We start from the raw sequence: 14,791 nt of genomic DNA on the forward strand, positions 1-14,791 counted from the left end.
AGCCTAGTCACTGTGCATGCACACAGCTGGCCTGCATACTAGCTGGTTGCTGTGCTTAAAGTTGGCTATCTGGCAGGTCATTGAGTTGCCCTCGACATCACTTCTTGTATGCTGCACATGTCAGCATTTTGTAGCAGGGGAACCAGGTGGCCGTACGCATGTACAGTGAATCCCGCTCTCACAGCCTCATTATAAGGTGGATTTGGCTTTTATGGACCTCTTGTGTCAGTCTCTCAATCCCCCTCACAATCTCCCTCGTCTCCTCCCCAGTCCCATGGGCCACACGCCAAGCTCCATAAACCTCAGCTCTTCGTCTCAATGTGTGCCTCTCTCCAAACTCCCCTTCCCTTGCCTACCCATTCACTAAGCCAAATCATCTTTCTACTCCAATATTATTCTAGAGGCTAAACTTCTCTTCAACGCCAGCCACCACCCACCCTCCCATGCTCCCTCCACCCTCACCTCCAAATCCAACTGCAAGGAAATGTTGGTCCATGTCTTCATCACATTCCAACCCTGATTCATGTCTTCATCATATTCCAACAACTAATCGCTGAACTTCCCAGCTCCTCCACACATAAGTGTATATCGTTCCAGAATGCCTCACTTAGAAAAATATGGTTTAATAAAGGACAGTCAACATGGATTTATTAAAGGCAGATCGTGTCTGACAAACCTAATAGAATTTTTTGATGAAGTGACTGAGAGGGTGGATGAAGGTAGAGCAGTAGATGTAGTTTATCTAGATTTTCAAAAGGCATTTGACAAAGTGCCACAAAAGAGACTTATAAACAAAATAGAAGCCCACGGTATTAAAGGGACTGTGGCAGATTGGACCCAGGACTGTCTGGGAGACAGAAAGCAAAGAGTAGTAAACAGTTGCTTTTCTGACTGGAGGGAGGTGTGTAGTGGTGTCCCTCAGGGGTCGGTATTGGGACCACTGCTCTTTCTGATCTATATTAATGATTTGGACCTGGATATAGGAGCACAATTTCCAAATTTGCAGATGATACTAAGCTAGGAAAAGTAGTTAATGGTCAGGAGGATAGCACCAGACACCGAGAGGACTTAGATAAATTGGTAAAATGGGCAGAAACGCGGCAGATGAGATTTAATGTGGAGAAATGCGAAGTTTTGCATTTTGGTAGAATGAATGAGGAGAGGCAGTATAAACTGATGGTACAGTCCTAAAGGGGGCAAATGAAGAGAGAGACCGGGGGGTCCACATAAGCAAATCTCTGAAGGTGGCAGGACAGGTAGATAAAGCTGTTAAAAAAGCATACGGGATACCAGGTTTTATAGATAGATAGAATTCAAAAGTCAGGAGGTTATGTTGAATATAATCCGAGACAGAATAAATCTTCACTTAGAAGAATATGGGTTAATTAGGGACAGCCAACATGGATTTGTTAAAGGCAAATCTTGTCTAATAAATCTAATAGAATTTTTCGATGAGGTAACGGAGGGTGGATAAAGGTAGTGCAGTTGATGTAGTTTATATAGACTTTCAAAAGGCATTTGACAAAGTACCACATGAAAGACTTGTAAGAAAGATAGAAGCCCATGGTATAAAAGGGACAGTGGCAGTATGGATCCAGAACTGGCTGGGAGACAGAAAGCAGAGAGTTGTGGTGAACGGCTGCTTTTCTGACTGGAGGGAAGTGTACAGTGGTGTCCCCCAGGGATCGGTATTAGGACCACTGCTCTTCTTAATATACATAAATGAACAACTCGCTGGGTGCAGAGGAGATTTACAAGGATGGCTAGAGAGGCCGGGATTATTCTCATTTGAGCAGAGAAGGTTACGAGGAGACCTAATAGAGGTCTTCAAAATTATGAGGGGATTTGATAGGTTAGAAAGGGAAAAACTGTTTCCACTGGTGGGTGTGTCGGTGACTCGAGGTCACAGATTCAAAATAGTCTCTAAAAGAAGCAGAGGAGGTGAGAAGAAATTTTTTCACGCAGCGAGTTGTTCGAATCTGGAACGCATTGCCTGAAAGGGTGGTCGAGGCCGATTCGATAACTACTTTTAAAAATGAGGTGACGGGTATTTGAGGAGGACGGGTTTGCAGGTTATGGGGAAAAGGCTGGGGAGTGGGATTGACATTAATTGCTCTATTCAAAGAGCCGGCAACTCGATGAGCCAAATGGCCTCTTTTTGTTCTGAACGATTCTATGATTTATAAATGCTGGTTAGGCCTCAGTTGGAGTATTGCGCTCAGTTCTGGGCACCACAGTTTAGAAAAGATGTTAGGGCATTGGAGAGGGTGCAAAGGAGATTCACCAGGATGGTACCAGGAATGAAGGATCTTAGTTATGAGGAGAGGTTAGCGAAACTAGGATTATTCTCCCTCGAGCAGAGAAGGTTAAGTGGAGATTTAATGGAGGTTTTCAAGATCATGAGAGGATTTAATAGGTTGAACCGGGAAAAACTGTTTCCACTGGTATGTGGGTCAGTAACCCGAGGACACCGATTTAAGATGGTTGTTAAAAGAAACAAAGGGGAGGTTAGGAAAAAAAGTTTCACCCAGCGAGTTGTTCAGATCTGGAATGCATAACCAGAAAGGCTAGTGGAAACTCATTCAATAACAACTTTTAAGTGAGAAGTAGATGGGTATTTGGGGAGGACAGGATTGCAGGGCTGTGGAGAGAAAGCGGGCCAGTGGGATTGAGTTGGATTGCTCTTTTAGGAGCCGGCGCAGACGTGATGGGCCGAATGGCCTCTTTCTGTGCTGTATGATTCTATGAATGCCGCAACTCATGTCCTCTCTCACACCAGGGTCCCCAACCCCATTAACCTCTTCCTTTATTCTGGTGACTGGCTGCCTCTCTCTCTCCCAGGCGATCAAATTCAAGATCTCTTGCTCGTATTCAAATGCTTGTGCTCACTTTGACTTTTGACAAGGAATAGTTGGGCTGAATAGCCAGCTTCTGTGCCATTATCATTCTATGTAAAGTGCCTCCAGACCCAGCCTACCTCTGAGACTTCCATCAATTCTTCTGCCCCACCCGCATCCGCTCAGCAAACATCAGTCTGCTTCATACCCCCTGCCCGATCTGTCACCATTAGTGCGCAAGCTGAAAAGCCATTTTGACCCAGCACTATGGAACTTCATCCGGGAGTCAAGTCGCCTTGCACTTTCTTTCCTTTCCCGCACCTTCAAAATCTATCGTAAAACCTATATTTTCAACCGCACTTTTGAACTACTCTGCGTTTTATACAAGACTGTCTCATATATGGACCTGCTCTAGTCTCTCCACAACCTGGATTCATGTAGCTCAGTGGTTAGAGCACTCGCCTAAAAAGTGAGCCGACCTGGGTTCGATTCCCAGGCAGGGGCGAAACGTTGGGCAAGTTTCCTTACTCCACAGGCCTTTGTTTCTACCTAGCAGTAAGTGGGAACCTGGTTGTTAGTAGATTGGCGGATCGCTTTTCCGGGGATAATAACCCCTTCAAAAAACAATGTGGTCACAATCCACGACTGCTTAGGACACTGTTGTGAGCAATTGGCTGTCATGTTTCGCCCACAAAATAGACAGTCAATTCACTTTACAGTACATTCTGTGAGCGCTTTGAGATGTCTCGAAGACGTGATAAGGTGCTATATCAAATGCAAGGATTATTATTATTATAACAGTACAGCCAAGATTGTCAGCTCAGTAGTTTGTCACTGCACGCTGAGGCTGCCTTGTATCATCTAGCCTGGAATTTATTCATCTCACAGTAGATGCATAACCTTCTGAGGACATATTGGACATATTGCTTTAATGCCACTTTTTGTGATAGCTGTTTCCTTTTCTGCTTTGATTTTGTACCCATATAGAACCTGCGGCCACCGGATGAAAAGAGTCGGACCATGTTTAGTGCTTCTGTCAGTATTCCCGCCATCGCCCGCTCCCGCACTGAGCCAGGCCGCTCCATGAGTGCCAGCAGCGGCCTCTCTTCAAGTAAGTAGCCCCTGAACTGCTTCAAACGTCCTGAGAAACATTAACAGCTCATTGTTTGTTAACTCCAGTCAGTGGAAAATCAGACCTCAGGAATCGCTAATTGATGATGATAATAATAATAATAATCCTTGCATTTGATATATACCATGTCTTTTAGATGTCTCAAAGCGCTTCACAGAATATACTGTAAAGTAAATTGACTGTGTGTTTTGTGATATCTGTGATATCCCCAACCCGTTTTATAATCTCTCCTGGTTAATGTGTGGTCCTCAGCTTCCATTCTATGAGACCTAGCTGTGTGACTGACCCCATGAGCCGACCTATAGCGTATTTGAACAGTGCACCATACATTGGTTGTCTAAAAAATAATAATTTGGTCACTCAATCCACGACTGTTTTGTGAGATTTAAGCGCACCAGGCGCTACCCCCATGTGAAGGGCGCTGTGTAAATGCAAGTTGTTGTCTATGTCGCTGCTTCACATTTCTCTCGATCTCGTTCCCATAGGATCGTCGGCACAGAATGGAAGTGCTCTCCGAAGGGAATTCTCAGGGAGTAGTTATGCCGCCAAGCGTCAGCCAATGACCTCCCCGTCTGATGGCTCCTTATCGTCTGGTGGGATGGATCCTGGAAGCGATGTGCCAACAAGGGAGTTTGAACGCGATGTAATTTGGGTTTTAATATCTTTTTCCATTCATTGTCATTTTTACAGCCCTTCAGTCCTCTCCAGTGTACATAGAGCAACTGCACTCAGATCTGCTTCTCACCACAGCAGTTATTTCCCTCCCCTTCAGTATGTCTCATTCACAAGTATCTCTTTCTTCATCATCCATCAGTTGATTTCTCATCGTTGGCTTTCATTACCTCAGTCAACCTAATTTGGCTTAATTTTAAAAACAATGTGGATTGTGACTGGAGTAAAAGGAGCGAAAATGGTTTGATAATCTATTGCGAAGTTTGAATTAATGCCTTCCGTGTGGTCCATTTTAATTTGTATCTTTTTCCAGGGGTAATAATCCCTCCCAAGAGTAATAAATAAAATAAATAATCATAACATGGTCACTCAATCCACGACTGTATGTGGGACACAGTTGTGCACAATTGGCTGCCACTTTTCTCCCAATTCACTTGACAGTATAATGTGTGAAGAGCTTTGGGATGTCTCTGAGATGTGTTAAGGTGCTATATCAAATGATTATTATTTATTATCATTTACATGGTGCTGTTTTTTGTTTTTCAGGATTCCGATTCCCCTCGACACTCTACAGCCTCCAACAGCTCCAACCTGAGCAGCCCACCCAGCCCCGTCTCACCTCACAAGCCACAAGCCCTTCTGCTGGAAAGCACAGACCACGGGAGCTGGGAGACATGAGCTGCACAGGTCCAGAAAACCTCCCAAAACTAAACTAAGCTCTCACTCCACCCTCGCTGTCCTGTATATCATTCCTTTTCCTGAGCAACACCCACGTGAACCTGTGCCAAACAAGGCACTGAAGATCCCTTACCACCCATTCTCCCCCACCCACCAACCCACTAACCCACCACCCTCCCCAGACGCAACGTGGAGCCAAGGACCAGACCTGATGGTGTGACATGTAATAAATGGATTTCTGCGCTTTGGCCATTGGAGCTTTTCAAAAGAAGGGGGGGAAGGAAAAATATTTTTTTCTCTCCTTTTACCCATTGACAATACTAGCTACTCTCTAGAGGGTCTTTTGTGGACGTAGGGTGCCCTATCAATGGGTCTTTGGTTAAGCCGTGTAACTGATCTTATGGTATTGTTTTCTGCTGGTTCACTCTCAACAGATGGTTGGTACCTGTAACAATCGCCACCCTTTTTGACGGCAGTTTGAGAGAGAAATATAACTTTTATTTTCCTGTCTATCTCTCTCTCGGCCACAATCTACTCCAGGGGGGAAAAAAGCACGAGAAATCTCCAGCTTTACTTCAGGTATTGGGGTCCAGCTTCTGTTTTCATCTTATTTTGCAATCGCAGCGTGCGTACATCGGCAACCAGAATCACCAAAAGTTATTTTACTAAAAAAAACAAAAAAAATCTTTGTGATATAGAATATATATAAAGTATATATATATAAAGTTGTGTATAGTTTTACTTGTTAAAACTTTTTGTGGTAGCACCTGATGGTTACGAGGTGCTGCGTGTGGTGTCACGGTCTCTGCTGGTAGATTCTGTAGTTCTTAAACGTAGTGCCCAAGACGCAGCTGAAATTTAACGACACAAAAAAAAGCCCAACACATAACATATAGAAACAGCAACTCAAGCTGCCATTTTTTGTAAAAATTACCTGCACAAGAACGGTGGAGCATATGACAAAAAAATTGTTTGCATGTTTCAACAAGGAAACAAAAAGCTGAGCTTTCATACATCTTGTTTCAGCTGAAACTGGACGTCTCGGCTTCAGCTATGGCATTGTCCCATTTATCTCCATAAAGGGCGACGTTTGATTCAATGCCACAGATCCTGCTGTAGTGAAATGGGTTTGTGCTTTGCTCACCTCTGTAGCAGATTTGAAGACAAAATCCCTCTCTTCTCACCTCAACCCACATCCCCCCCTCTTCTGTATATGGGGGGGGGGGGGTATTTAAGATAAAGAAACATGACTGAATATTTAAAGCAGATGTGTTGTGCCACCAGTGCTTACTCTGTTCCAACCCTCTCCCCCAAAACAAAGCTTCTTTTGTGTGACCAGGTCTGTGGTGTATTGCTTTCTGTAAGAGGGGGCATAGAATACCTGTGGGAGGGAGGAATACAGAAAATGCTGAGGTTTCAAGTACTGAGACGCATGTGGGCTGAGGTGTGGATTGATTTGAGATGAGACTTGATGTAAAACGGTCTTGTTTCTAAAGGCGTTTCAAGGTATTGGTTTGGGGAATTCAAGTTCTCTCCTGCTGGTGGGATCTGTTCTTTTTAAGAGGAACACAAATTGCAGGAGGAAGAGCAGAGGACTCCTACTCTGGAGCACTCGCTCCAGGTGTGAGCAGAGGACTGTGACAGCAGTGAAGCTGTGGTTGCAGTACAAGTCACTGCTTTCTTCCAGCTGTTGCTTTCAGACATTTCTAGACGGCAGTAAAGGTATATGGGTGTTGTGGTTGTGGGAGGGAGAGAGGGAAAAGAAAGGGTGCTTCCTTTCCATTGAATTAGATGTACAGATTTAGGAAAATGAGGAAGAGGAAGTTAACCTGCTGTCAAATTCTGCTGTAATATGTACCCATCATTGTGTGAGAAACTGTGTGAATAAGGGATGGGAGAACAATCACCTGCGAATTACCAGTATTTGGCATTTCAGTGGTTATCTTTGGTTATCAGGGGGTTGGTTGACCTGCCTTTTATGTATGACAATTTCATATCATCTATTTTCAAAGTTTTTAGGTATTTTTCTTTTGTAAGATTATTGTACAGGTTTGCATGTCATAGATGTAATCAGTTTTTTTTAATAAAGAGTACTGTTTTTTTGTTTAGGATCACGGCTGACTGGATACAGAATTGCTTGGCTTTATCACTCCTTTTTGCCCTTAATGTTTTAGGGGTTTATTTGTAAGAGAAACTCTGCTGATGTAGATTCTTTTGCACAAGAATATTTAAGGTGGCCGGTCGGATTATAAAAGACTAACCGCCACTATTTTATGTTGGTAACACACATTAAATATTAACCTGGACTTTGATGTATTTCAATAAAACAGGGAACTGTTACAGATGTGATGGCTGAAATTCTTTGTGATTTTAGGGGGTAAACTACAATGGTGGTAAACAAAGTGTGCGGGGCGGTTGGGGAAGGGGAGGTATGGAGTGGAGTAGGGTGTCTGTCTGTTCTCCAACTAAATCCCGTTTTCCTTCTACCCCGTTAAAGTTGGACTCTGATCAATAATAAGGATTGGTCTGACATTAGTATTGAGCCTGGAGATCACTGATGTATAATAATAATCCTTGCATTTGCCTTGCCTTATCACTTCTTTGAAACGTCTCAAATCGCTTCATAGAATATACTGTAAAGGGAATTGACTGTATATTTTGTGGGTGAAATGGACCTTCATGCCTCATGGCCTGCATGGAGATGTCACTTCTAGAAATTTGATGTTCTGATGACTAAGGTGCTCGCTTGGCCTGAGCGCTGAGCCTGGAGAAGAAGACCGCAGCTTCTAGTGGGAGTCACTGGAGTAACACATGGCACTGGAATCAGAGGAAAAGCCAGGAAACTGGATGGCAGCCACTGTGAGTTGTCCGTTCAAAGGTAGGCCACAAGTCAAAATGGCACTGATGCAAAATAAGCTAATTATTTGGATCTCAATTTTATAATAAATCTTTAGGTTCCTTCATGCAAATAATAATACTTGCATTTGATATGCCTTGTTACATTGTCATTGTCTCAAAGTGTTTCACAGAAATTGTGCACAGCAATTCACACCAACTACCAACGAATTCAATGACTAATTCTGTCTGAGGGATTGTTGGCAAGAGCCCAACTTTCCATATACTAGTGCAGGTTATATCCATATCCACATACCGATTAGCCAGTTATGCTTAACAGTGCCTTAGATTAACTGTGTCATGAATGTCCTCAGCCAGCTGACCTACAGGGCTTGCCTCTTATCCAAAGATACTACTGGGTGTGGGAAGATTCAAAGCTCTCTGTCCCATTCTTCCGTGTTCATTCAATTTTAAATGTCAGTGTTTTGGATGTTAATTATGTAACCTACCAAGTGTAATCTCTTCTGTTAAGTACAAAAACAGGTTATGAATTGAGCAGCAGTGTCTTGTGCTTCTCTACCAATTCATATTTTAGGTTTCTGGTGGGCCACTAGAAATATTTTTGATGTTCTGGTGGTTAAGTTGCTTGAGTAGAATTCTTATAGAGGTCCATGGGCCGAGAAGCATTCCTATGTGTAGGGGTTTCTGCTTTTACTCCATTGGGGACATCAGAAGTTATGATCAATTTTTGCAAAATACTGGAGCAATTGAATTGCCCTGTAAATTAAATCTTACAAGAATCAATGTATTTGATAAAGCACCTAATCACATCTTCAAGATGTATCAAAGGGCTTCACAAATATAAACGGAATCAACTATTTTGTGGGTGAAACGCAGCAGAACAGGAGTGTCCCACAGACAGTCGTGGATTGAGTGACCAAATTATTATGTTTAAAAATGTATTTATTATTTTGAAGCAATTATTTCCCCCAGAAAAACGATCCATCAATCGATGGATCGTTTTTCTGGGGGAAATAATTGCTTCAAAATAATAAATACATTTTTAAACATAATAATTTTAAACATAATAATGACTTAACAACCCAGCTCCTACTTACTTCTACTAAATAGAAGCACATGAAGTAAGGAAATGTTTCGCCTTGCCTGGGAATCGAACCAAAGTCTCTCACTTGTGAGGCGAGTGCTTGAGAATACGTCTGCACCTCTGAGTCTAACCAATTAGCCAGTCATGCTCAACAGTGCCTTGGATTGACTGTCACGAGTGTCCCAGCCAGCTGAGCCACAGGGCTTGTCTCTTACCCAAATTCTGAGTTGTATTGTTTTTGTGACAGTGCACCGCCATCAGAAGGTCACCCACAAAACCAGCCACATCATACAATTTAAACCACCAGCTTGCTTTTATTGAATCAGCGTAGTAGCAGGTAATAAAAAAATGTCATTGTGCACTGAGATCTAAGACACGCAATTTGCAGCCTGGATTTGCAGCAGATCCTATCTATCCAAACCCACCATTAACCCCACAGGAACTCTGACATCAGCTTGTCTGAAATTATTCAGAGTGGAGTTCCTGAGGCCAGGGTGACGGTCTATTTCTGAATCCTTTGCAAATCTTTTCCCCTTCCTCTCCCTGCCCCCCCCCACCCTATTATGAACCCCATTCCCACTAAAATTATCCAGTAACTTATTATTTTCTCACTGCAGTATCGTACAAATTCAGATTTTTTTAATACAATAAATTTCCCCTATGTATGTATGCCCACTGAGAAAAAAACTTTTTCCATCAAAGATTCACTGCATCACTCATGCAGTACCTTGTATCTTTGTAGCCACAATTCCTTTAAACAGGAAATGGGATGAAGAAATGTTTGAAAAATAATGCTCACATTTAATACAGCGCCTTTTCATGTCGGAACTCCTCAAAGCGCTTCACTGGCGATTACTGTCAAGTCTAGTGACTATTAACTGGTAACGTTTGGACCAGCTCTCTAATTAGGAATACTTTGACCAACTGGTCCAACCACCTGTCTTTCCTGTCTCTGTCTCCCTGGGTCACTCTCCTCATTGGTTGCTGGTGCCTTTGTTAGACTGTTTGCTCCAGTAATTGGCATAGGCAGCCTCAAACAAATCCTTGCAAGACACCTTGGCCTGTAGCTTGGCACAGATCAGGAAGGAGCCTGCCATTTTACGATGAAGGGAGTAGGTTTCCTCCGGGGGTGGGATGAGCCGCTGCCTCAGCATGATGGGGATCAGGCCGTGAATGCGCTTGGTTGTGCTCTGAGCCCCAAAATCAAACAACTCGCTCGAGGCAAAAGCTTCTCCCAAAATCATCACTGCGTTAACGTGAGCATTTTTCATTGTCTGGATTTAAAACACAAAGACAATGGTTTGCATTTTGAACTGAACACGGTATTTATAAAATGTCATCAGGACAGATGAGGAAGTAGGATGTTACAGCACAGAAAAGGGCCATTAGCAACATGTTTGCACTGGTGCCTTTCAATAAACTGTTAAACTGTCTCATCTGTCTATCCAGGTAAACGTTAAAAGATTCCATGGCACTCGGTGTCCTGGCCAATACTACTCCAAATAAAATTGGTTATCACTTCATGGCTGTTTGTGGCAGGCACATTTTCTATGCACAAATTGGCTGCTGTGTTCACCAGCAGTTACTAAGTGCACTTTATAGTAAATTCTGAGCACTTTGACACAGACAATGTGAAAGGTATTATAATATATTATATATTATATTATAATCTTAAAGATCTTCATCAGGTTCCCCCCCACCTTAACCTTTTCAGCTCTAGCGAAAATAATAAAAAAATATTAAAAGGCCCAAACTTTTTAAACTTTTTTTTTAAACTTCCGAGCTAATACTTCTTATACTTTTGTTGTATTCATAGCTTTTCTATAATGGGTTTCCAAAACTGCACACAAAGTGGCACAAGATCTTGTTTGTATAATATTGTCTCCTTTGTATTCAAGGTTGTCTTCTTTTCCCTATAATCTTTGTTCAATGGCACTACACTGAGCGTAAGGCATAAGGAGGTCCAGCAGTTAATGGGGTCAGTGACTCCCTCAAGGCTATATATTATACATTATATATCTGCTCAACATGCGTTAGGCATACGACCATCATGATTCTGTTTAAATATGTGCCAATATAATAATTCTTGCATTTGATGGATCTGTAATGTGGAGGGGGAGGAGGTCTCAAAACACTTCAAGGTAAATCCTGTGAAATGTAGTGATTGTGTGTATTTGTAGGCAAACACAAATGTCTCACAAACAGCCATGAAGCGAATGGGGAATTGTTTTCCAGGACAGTGGGCGAAACTCTATTCTTTTCAAACAGTGCCAGGGAAACTTTAACAAACACCTAAAAAAGCAGGCAGCATTGACCTCCCCCCTCCCCCACAGATTATATTGGAGCGTCAGTCTGAGTTCAAAGTCCCAATGTGGGGTTTGAACCCACAACCTTCTGACTCAGAGGTGAGAGTGCTACCAGCTGACCCCTATAATTACACTTTTTATCAGCTTTCCCAGAGGATGAATTGTTTACAAAGCACTTTACAGGAGCATCATGCATGGAGTTTTAACCAAAGACACAGTTGAGAGAGGGTTGTGAAGGTAAAGAGGGAAAGAGATGGGGGGGAAAGAGTTTCAAAGTGCCATTTTGGATTGGAGGGAATCAGGAATTGAACAGTAAAGCAAAGTCTGAAAAACAAGGACGCAGGTGGAAGGAGATGGCGTGACAGCTGCGGTCGGAAATTCTGAAGATCTTAAAAGTTAATCTGTTGGGGAAATGAGAGCCAGCAGAGTCTGGCAACAGCATTGGTGTTTTTGGCTGCATTACTCCCATTACTCTGGTTGACATATTCATAAACAATGTCTGTTGATCTGTCACCATATAGACGCATACTTTACCTTAGTCTCATAGCCAGTCAGAAATTTCATCTCAATTGATTTATTCAGCACCTTCTCTCTGTCTCCATTGGCTGCAGCCCGAATCACCTGCACAGGTTGGAATGAAAATATTATTGGTGTACGGAAGAGACAGACTTCACATCGGAATCATTGCACATCAGAATCTCTTCATACATTATTAGTAGAAACAAGTTTACTCTATCTTTTGATAACTGCTGTTTAAGTTTAGTCAGAGCCTAAATAAATGGTCAAGATCCCTTTCCATCAGTTTATTCACTTTCTAAATATAAGCTTCATTTGGTTTTAAAACCAGCTGGTTGGTGGAAAGCTTTGTACCTCTATATAATGGTTGGTGAAATCTTCATCAAAGCCTCTGGTTGCTCCAAAGTCCAGCAGCGCCACCTAGGTGCAGAGAGAGGAACAGATAAACAAGGTTGATTCTCCAGCATGACTTCATTTAAAGTGAACCTACCCAACCACAAAGCTCAGGGGGAGAGGCACAACTCAGCGAGATGAGCACCAAACTCTTTTTCTCCTCCCACCCCTCTCACTGATTGACAGGGAATGGGTGAGGTGCAGGTCCTGTCCTCCTCAAGGCTATAATAATCCTTGTATTTGATATTGAGACTTATCACTTCTTTGAGACTTCTAAAAGCGCTTCACAGAATATAGTGTAAAGTGAATTAACTATGTTTTGTGGGGGAATCCGACAGCCAATTGTGCACAGCAGTGTTCCATAAACAGTTGTGTGACTAAATTATTATTTTCATTATTATTTTGAGAGGTTATTACACCCAGTTAGCGATCCACCAATCGACTAACAACTGGGTTTCTACATACTACTAGATAAACAAGTGTGTGGAGTAAGGAAACCTGCCCAATGTTTCACCCTGCCTGGGAATCAAACTCAGGTCATCTGGCTTGCGAGGCGAGTGCTCTAACCGCTGAGCTACAGGACCTATTGGATGAACTCACTGAACCATCTTCTTTTAACTGCAAACAGAATTTTAAGAAAAAAATTTCCTGAGGTACGTCTCGCAATAGGAGCCTCGTGAACGGCTATTCAATGGTGCCAGTCGCTGTGACTGACCTCCACAGAGAGCTGCTGTTACTTCCGTGTACAGGGATCAGCCTAGAGAGATTTATCACTCATTTATTACTCCCGGCCTGCACCACACCCATAAACAACTGAAAACCACTCGCTCCCTGACACACACCAACACACACCATATGGGTCTCAGGGTCATAGAAGACATTGGACCAATTGGAGTCTGACACACACCAACCGCTCCGACACACACCAACACACACCTTATGGGTCTCAGGGTCATAGAAGAAATTGGACCAATTGGGGTCTGTCTGCATGAAGCGGAACTCGAAAAGCTCCCTGAGGCACAGACGCAGGATGTTGTAGCTGATCTGAAACAGAAGCACATGGTCAGCTCAAGCGCAGCAACTGCAGTCGTGCTTCTTAAACAGGCAACAATTGGACATTAAAATACCAACACTTTGCACAACTGCCCCGAGCTCTGAAATCAACTCAGTGAAGCCAAGACATTAATGCGGGACCTTCCCTGGTCTGTATAATAATAATCCTTAAATCTGATATCTCACATCTTCAAGATGTCACAAAGCACTTCACAGACTGTCCTGTAAAGTGAATTGACTATCTATTTTGTGGGCGAAACGCGGCATCCAATTGCGCACAGCAGTGTCCCACAAACAGTGGTGGATTGAGTAACCCAATTATTTTTTATTTTTGAAGGGATCATTACCCCCGGAAAAGCGATTCACCAATCAACTAACAACTAGGTTCCTACTTACTGCTAGGTAAACAGATGCGCGGCAATACGAAAACTTGCCTGACGTTTCGCCCTGCCTGGGAACAGAACCCAGGTCCTCTTGCTTGCGAGGCTAATGCTCTAACCACTAAGCTACAGGACTCCTGTACATATAGATAGTGTGCAAGAAGTGATTCCAATGTCTGCCATTTTAGCAGGAACAGCCAGCTGATATACAAGACGTAAGCGGGCTGGCTGTACACATGTACAGTGGCGGAGTCTGAAGCACGAGCCAGGGTAAGAGGGAGGAATGAGGTGACGCTAAGCACAATCAAAAAGGTGGAATTTGAAAGTGGGGAGGAAGGGGCAAGGCTTAAGAATTAAGGGCGAGAGTTCCAGAGTTTTGGGGCGTTGTAGCTGAAGGCACAGCCACTGATGGTGGAGTGAAGGGGGCGAGGGACAAACAGGAGGCCAGAGCTAGCCGAGCTGAGGCAGCGGTTGGTGGACTGGGGGATAAGCAGATCAGAGAGGTAGGCAGGTGCCAGGACATGAAGGGATTTGAAAATGAGTGAAAGGATCTTTCAATCGATCCGTTCAGTAAATGGGAGCCAGTGGAGCCTGGCAAGACCTCCTGACCCACAGGCGAGACTGCTGCCAACTTAACCAGCCCAGCGAAACTTTGACATTAGCCATGACCAGTGCTCACCTCGTTCCTGATCTCCTGGCTCAGGTTCTCAGCCTTGTCCAGGGGGAATCCAGGCACCAGCTCAGTGGTCAGCACGTGCCTGTTGCTCAGCGCATCAATCACAGTCGGGACATAAAAATAGGGATCATCTTTCACAAGCTCCCTGGGGAGGGGGACATTACAGAACAGGTTAAACAATTATATTGCTAATTATTACTATTAATAA

The 14,791-nt window shown here is 43.3% G+C and overlaps 2 protein-coding genes across 12 annotated transcripts in view; one reads left to right on the forward strand and one right to left on the reverse strand.

Annotated features, from left to right (window-relative positions):
* LOC103187627 (serine/threonine-protein kinase MRCK alpha) overlaps window positions 1-7,659 on the forward strand; it is a 237,968-nt gene extending 230,309 nt beyond the window's left edge. For all 9 annotated transcript variants that reach the window (XM_042332763.1, XM_042332762.1, XM_042332765.1 and 6 more), the window contains 3 exons: window positions 3,825-3,948; window positions 4,455-4,612; window positions 5,188-7,659. In XM_042332763.1, coding sequence (XP_042188697.1) covers window positions 3,825-3,948; window positions 4,455-4,612; window positions 5,188-5,319 — 414 coding nt within the window. In that variant the 3' untranslated portion in view covers window positions 5,320-7,659. The remainder of the gene's footprint in view (window positions 1-3,824; window positions 3,949-4,454; window positions 4,613-5,187) is intronic.
* Window positions 5,796-14,791, reverse strand: part of coq8aa (coenzyme Q8A, genome duplicate a) — a 45,308-nt gene continuing 36,312 nt past the window's right edge. For 2 of the 3 annotated variants that reach the window (XM_007907208.2, XM_042332771.1), the window contains exons 11-15: window positions 14,587-14,728; window positions 13,411-13,518; window positions 12,436-12,501; window positions 12,100-12,186; window positions 9,554-10,533 (exon numbers count right to left, since the gene is read on the reverse strand). In XM_007907208.2, coding sequence (XP_007905399.1) covers window positions 10,234-10,533; window positions 12,100-12,186; window positions 12,436-12,501; window positions 13,411-13,518; window positions 14,587-14,728 — 703 coding nt within the window. In that variant the 3' untranslated portion in view covers window positions 9,554-10,233. Of the gene's footprint in view, window positions 5,985-9,553; window positions 10,534-12,099; window positions 12,187-12,435; window positions 12,502-13,410; window positions 13,519-14,586; window positions 14,729-14,791 lie in introns of those variants that run through there. The other variant, XM_007907209.2, reaches the window with a different exon arrangement.

The sequence above is a fragment of the Callorhinchus milii genome, unplaced genomic scaffold (assembly GCF_018977255.1).
Source record: "Callorhinchus milii isolate IMCB2004 unplaced genomic scaffold, IMCB_Cmil_1.0 Scaffold3, whole genome shotgun sequence".
Lineage (NCBI taxonomy): Eukaryota > Metazoa > Chordata > Chondrichthyes > Chimaeriformes > Callorhinchidae > Callorhinchus > Callorhinchus milii.